This window comes from Formica exsecta, unplaced genomic scaffold (genome assembly GCF_003651465.1).
Source record: "Formica exsecta isolate Colony F162 unplaced genomic scaffold, ASM365146v1 scaffold117, whole genome shotgun sequence".
NCBI classification, from domain to species: domain Eukaryota; kingdom Metazoa; phylum Arthropoda; class Insecta; order Hymenoptera; family Formicidae; genus Formica; species Formica exsecta.
Genome location: NW_021848510.1, coordinates 834,204 through 840,200, shown reverse-complemented (window position 1 = coordinate 840,200; position 5,997 = coordinate 834,204). Strand labels below are relative to the sequence as shown.

At 38.9% G+C, this 5,997-nt stretch overlaps 2 protein-coding genes across 15 annotated transcripts in view; one reads left to right on the top strand and one right to left on the bottom strand.

Moving 5' to 3' along the window:
* LOC115239789 (uncharacterized protein C3orf18 homolog) overlaps window positions 1-4,171 on the top strand; it is an 8,870-nt gene extending 4,699 nt beyond the window's left edge. The window contains exons 2-7 of one of the 13 annotated variants that reach the window (XM_029814572.1): window positions 1-151; window positions 224-339; window positions 709-998; window positions 1,344-1,487; window positions 1,558-1,606; window positions 3,706-4,170. In XM_029814572.1, coding sequence (XP_029670432.1) covers window positions 720-998; window positions 1,344-1,487; window positions 1,558-1,606; window positions 3,706-3,797 — 564 coding nt within the window. In that variant the 5' untranslated portion in view covers window positions 1-151; window positions 224-339; window positions 709-719 and the 3' untranslated portion in view covers window positions 3,798-4,170. Of the gene's footprint in view, window positions 999-1,343; window positions 1,492-1,557; window positions 2,038-3,705 lie in introns of those variants that run through there. The other 12 variants (XM_029814582.1, XM_029814527.1, XM_029814538.1 and 9 more) reach the window with 12 other exon arrangements.
* Window positions 2,514-5,439, bottom strand: LOC115239860 (high mobility group protein HMGI-C-like). 2 transcript variants are annotated; one of them, XM_029814643.1, is made up of 3 exons: window positions 5,094-5,439; window positions 3,412-3,651; window positions 2,514-3,240 (listed from the first exon to the last, which is right to left on the bottom strand). In XM_029814643.1, the coding sequence occupies exons 2-3, from the start codon at window positions 3,631-3,633 to the stop codon at window positions 3,109-3,111; spliced, it is 354 nt and encodes a 117-aa protein (XP_029670503.1). In that variant the 5' UTR covers window positions 3,634-3,651; window positions 5,094-5,439; the 3' UTR covers window positions 2,514-3,108. The 2 variants fall into 2 exon arrangements, with proteins under 2 accessions (XP_029670503.1, XP_029670512.1); XM_029814652.1 differs by having other exon boundaries at window positions 5,302-5,426.
* Between the last annotated feature and the right edge of the window lie 558 nt (window positions 5,440-5,997).

Genomic DNA, 5,997 nt, shown 5'->3' with positions numbered 1-5,997 from the left:
TGCTGTGAAAAATTTAACGACGCGATCTCTTGCCATTTAACGATAATAAAGCCGATATCTCCAAGTTATCTGTCTGTCGTCGTAGTGTGAACTGATAAAACCATCGGCTATGATTGGAGCTGATTGACGTTGGTGACCACTTCGTCAACACGTGCGTAAATCGATATATATATATATTCAAAGAAGTATGACAGAGTATCTACGGCGATCATGATATGTATAGCTATCGCAGGTACTGGCGGGGAATACGTTGAGGGTACATGTGTCTATTGACAGAGTGTTTCTTGTAAAAAGATAGTCGACTTGTGATACTCACATCTTGCACAAAATCTAGATTACGTACGTAGATCTATCTCGATACACAATAATCCAATGATATATAACACCAATCCCGGGGAAATAACGAGAGGAGCAAATGCTTCTTATTTTATGCATGACAACTTGACTAAAAAAACTTTTATATATAGATCTTATTAACAATGTGTCTTAATGCAGGAGTAAATTGTAAATATGTGCCACATCTGTAAAGAATTTTCTATGATCATTTGGTGCAACTAATTCTAACAGCTTAATAATTAATAATTAACAACAAAGCTTCCTATAATAAGATGCACGAGAATAATGGTACAAATGATATGAGAGAGATCAATGCGACGGATGTTACTGACTCTATTTTGTACACTATATTGGTGAACGATCTTGGGACAGTCTCAACAGGCATGGCGAGTACAATTTACAACGAGAATACGTCCATGACGACGTATGTAGAACTGACACAGGAAAATGAGAGTAACCAGTGGTTACGAAATATATCTAAAACCGCTGTAACTTCACTATCTGGATCTACAGCGATACCATTTAATACTTCGAAAAGTACCGCAATTTACACCTCAACCACAGAATCCTTCGATGAATTTGGTCCGCCGGAAGGAGTAGAATATATTTTTGTGCCACTTGGTGTGGTCGTCTCTGTTATTATACTATCAGCTGTGGTATGGGTAGCGATATCACTTTTATCATTACCTTGTGACGTTTTTTCCCCTGCCCTGTTTTTGTTTATAAACACAGCACTAGTAATAGAAAAATATACAGCATACAGCATTCTAAATACTAATCATTGAAAATTATTTCGACAGATATATCATCGTGTAAATCTGCATATGTTTTAAAATTTCTTTTGTTATAACTCTCTTATTGTCTTATGAGAAAAAAGTATATATAAATGCGAGACAGCTATTCTTTTGATAAACATTTTTCTTTAGCAAAGCTTTACATCCTGCTTTTTTTGTTAGGTATTAATAAGATTTCTTGTGATTTAATCTTTTATAACTTCGTCCTTAAAGGTACTAATCATATCGAGGAAGCGCAAGTTGGAGCGTTTAAGGCATAGACTTATGCCAATGTATAACTTTGATCCCGGAGATGAGGAAGAGGACGACTGGGAGACTGAACTATTGGATGAATGCTACAATACGCATCAGAGACGAGTGTGTAAGATTTGTCTTCACTTGCGACCCATGCAAGTGCTTCGAAAATAAGAATTGATTAATTTTACAGCAAGGATACCAATCTATGGATACAGAAGAGAATGCAGAACTGTTCAGTGGTCATTAATAGCACATTTTTTGCATGGCATTTGAATCATTTTTATGCTCTATGACTATCATAAACTCTATATATTTATTATTTAATATTTATTATTCTATATATGAACCAAGTTCTTAAGCATTAGTAGAATTTACAACTTCAAATTAAAAGCAATATTTTTTCTTATATAAAAATTCTTTAAAAGAATCAAAGTTTTATTAAAAAAATAGTATATTAGAAATATATTTAATAATTCCAATTCCTCAACCACTTCTTACAGTCCAATCTCACTTAGACTGCAAACATATCCTATTCAACATTGAACCGTTTAATCAACATTGAATATTATACACTTTTGCAATCTTTAAAGTATTAATCAATATTATGTACATAGACATTGATTTTTACGCTATTTCACAGTAAAAAATATAAATATGAAATTCTTCACAATTCTGTTATTTATATGTAACATATTTTAATCATATTCATATCTCATGGTATCATTTTGATTTCTTTGGATTTCGTTTTTTGTCATCATTCAAAGTAACTTTTTTAGCACGAATAAATTTTAAAAACGAAGAGAAGTTTTTCACATATATAATTGAAAGTTAATTATATTTTATATCATTGTTCATATAGAAATATCGCTACAACTTTGCAAGGTATCAAAAAATTAATTTTTTCTCAAAATATATTAAAATTTTCGGAAAAATATAAACGCAGAATTAATAAGAGTACTTTGAGTTTATTTACTTTAATACAAATTTGACATTCACACATATGCTTGCCTCAAAAACGACAGTAATGTACACTCATTAAGAAAATGTATTAATTAGAAATAGAACACTAATCGACAAATATTAGTGTTATTAATTAAAAAAGAATAGTCCCTGCATATGTTACATACAAGAAGTATTTTTTTTATCTTTTTCTATCTCTTACAATATTAGATTGGTATGAAGTTCTTTTTTTTTCTTTTGGCTTCATGAAGTGTAATACACATATGTAGGAAAAAAAGGAGGTAGCAAATATGTGACAATACTATCTATACTGTGAGATTTTTTTTAATAAGTTTATCAAATCTCACTTTTCGTGTAATTAAAAAAAGTTTTTGAGATCTGTATTTTAATCCAGTCCTTTACTATTGAAAAAAGTTACACGCACGTAAACTTAGCACTTAAAAGTATGATTTCATTAATTATTAATAGTAGTAATGTCAAGTAAATATAAAAAGAACTTAATAAATTGGCGTAACACAACTTTTGTATCCTACGTTTCTCTTTGAATTTGTCAGTGCGTGGCAATGTACACCATATTTTATAGAATTTTTAGAAAATTCCAATAATTAGTTATAGAACAGTACCCACCACTTCATTTGTTTAAAAATTCCCAAGTTAGAATAAAAAAAACACAGAGTTTGAAAGAACTTAACGTTAATTAAAACGACTTGTTTAAAGATCTTCGAAGGATAGGTCAGCTGTGTTAGTTTCATCCTCCCCTATTACATCCGAAGATGCTCCTTCAATTTTCCTCTTCTTCCTCCTCCTCTTCTTGTTCATCCTCATCCTCGCCAGTGATCTCAGGTTTCTCTTCTGTCTTTTTCGGTCTGCCGCGACCGCGTGGCGAAGTAGTTGTGCCTTTTGGTGGTCCTTGCTGTAAATTTAATACAATTTCTTTGTAAATATAATATAATCATTTATTATTGCATATATATTCACAGATAATATTATATAATATCTTTAATAATTATATGAAAGAAATTACGCTCTAATATTCTTTGAAATATTATATATAGATGTTAATATTCAAGTGTTTGCTATGTACCTTCTTCTTGTGGGAGCCCTTAGGTCGACCCCTTCCTTTTTTAACAGGTCCAGGTGGCGCGTCATCCTCATTATCAGATTTCGCTGGGCGTACCGCGTTATTTTTTTCCGCGGCGGGCCTACCCCTCTTTTTGGGCTCTTTAACTGCATTCTTATCTGCTTTAGCAGGCCTTCCCCTCTTCTTTTTTTGCTCCTCTACCACAGGCGAATTGTCGTCCGACATATTTATTGTCCTGTTTCACTGTAAAATAAGAATAATATTGATTATCTCATACAATGTTTTCTCTCTTTTCAGATCGTATCATCTCCAATAAGATAAACTACAAAGAATATGGAAGAATTCCGAATCATCTGTGTATACATGTATATTGTGTGCAGTTCATGTGAAAAAAAATAGTACATGATTTAATATTTTTCATCGAGATACTAAAAATTATGTTCTTTATTCGCTGATAATTCTTCAACTTGCAAAACTAGTGCCATATATCGGTAAAAAGAATAATGAAAAGTATAGCAGCAAATATATTGTGCAACTATATTACACACACATACACATACATATACGTACATATAAATATACAGCATAAAATATATGTAAAATGTGAATGTATCTTTTCAAAGATACATTAACCTTATATGTAAGAACCGATAAAACAAAGTTGTGTATCGCTGTTATTGAAATACTACAGATAATGAGTCTCGAATCTCAAAAAAAAAAAAAAAAAAAAAACAAAACAAAACAGAAAACAAAATAAAAAAAGCAAACATGACTATCGATCTTCCGATATTTTCTTCTCGCGCGCTTCAAAGTATCGGGGATCGCGACGAGAGAAAGAGAGAGAGAGATGCGCAAACTCGCCGCGAAAATCAGTACTATCAATTGCGCGTCTCGCAAGTTTACGGGCGGCGCGCGTACGCATAATTTGCGTTGTAAAAACTGTCTTCGTAGCTGCAATGATATGGCGTTCGCGGCGGTGCGATCGAAATATAATTTACACTCACGGTCTAATAATTATTTATTCGTCCCGCGAGACTTTGGACGAGTAAAATTTCTCAGGTGAAATGAATGAATCGCGACCGACATGAATATCGTAAGCAACACGTCGAGAGGCAACGGCGTCGCGCGATGGCTCTGTCTCTCCCCAAAAGTTCCGCGCCCGCCATTTTCAAAATTTGCGAACGGCCACATCGAGCCTGTAACGACACGACGTTCGCGCCACGCGGAAACGTCCGCGCGTTTCCCGCGACGAAAACGCGCCCGTCGCGATCGGCGATTTTTTCTCGAATTTTTCGCGCCCGCGTAATCGTCGGCTCGCGCGGCAAAATGCCGAAAAACTCACGGCGACGAGACGTTCGCGTCGGCTCGCGCTCGCCGGGGACGCCATCAAGAGAGGCGCGAATCATGGCGTCGCGAGTCGTGTGCGTGTGCCTCCGCGGCGTCTCTCCCGATCGGTGGGAAGGCGCGCATCGAGCCCCGCTACCTCCGCCGATATCTCTGCAAGTAACGACCCGACGCAGTCGTGGGACGCGCGGAAACATCCGTCACGGATCCGGCGAATTTTCCGTCGTACTTTTACGTCGCGCGCGCTTATCGCCCGAATAAATATACATCCGTGTTCCGTTAATAAATTTCATTCGAGGGACGCGCGAGAGAAAGATACGTTGTACGCACGTCACACTCACCTCACTCACGTTAACGAAGAAAATATCGCGTACGGCACACACTACTCCTCCCCGCGGAGAACAAAGGGTGATATCGCGGCTCCTTTGCGTCGCCGGTTGGTTGCACGCGTCGTGGCGTGGCGGCGGGTATCTCGCGGTCACGTCACGTCGCCTCGCGTCGCGTCGTACCGTACCGTATCGTATCGTACTGTACCGTACCGTACCGTACCGTATCGTGTCGCGCGGGATGCTGTGGTCTTCACAAACGCACCAATCTCGCTACGCCACTCGCTCTCACTCGTCGACTCGCGTTATGTGGTGCACTCGGCACGCTTCCCGACTCTCGCTCGCTTCGCCGCCGTATCGTCGTATATTAGTAGGCGCCGCTGTGCTCTCTCTCTCTCTCTCTCTTTCTCTCTCCGCGTACTCCGCCATCAAGCGCGCGCGTACACACACACACACACACACACATTCATACGCCCCGCCGAAACTACACAGCCACCACTCTTGCCTCTATGACGCTGGGCCGGCCGGCAGCGATGTGCTACTCCGTTTCTCGAGCGAGGAGAGAATTTCCCTCCTTCTCTGTTGCGTCGGAGGGCGGCGGTTCGTCGTTAAGTCGAGTCGTCGTCGATATACATACGCTTATGATTTACATGACACATACACGCGCACGTATATGAAGTTAACTTACCGGGAGAATGTAACGGAGCCGCGCAACTGACCGACGACGATGTACTGCGACGTGATTCGTCGATCCGTCCTAAGCGCTTCTCCCCCACTAGAGCGTCGGATCGGAGCGCGCCAACGAATTCCCGCCAAAAGATCACCCGCGTATCGCCGGTATCGAAAAATCGTCCTTTTGTCTCGCGAGAACCGGAGCCGGATATCGCAACGCGGCTCGCGTTCTCGGCATCTCTTTCCC

Coding starts and splice junctions, on each gene's coding strand:
- LOC115239860 (XM_029814643.1), bottom strand. CDS start 3,633: ATGTCGGACGACAATTCGCCTGTGGTAGAGGAGCAAAAAAAGAAGAGG. Junction 3,241..3,411: donor AGGGCTCCCACAAGAAGAAG/GTACATAGCAAA, acceptor TTAAATTTACAG/CAAGGACCACCAAAAGGCAC.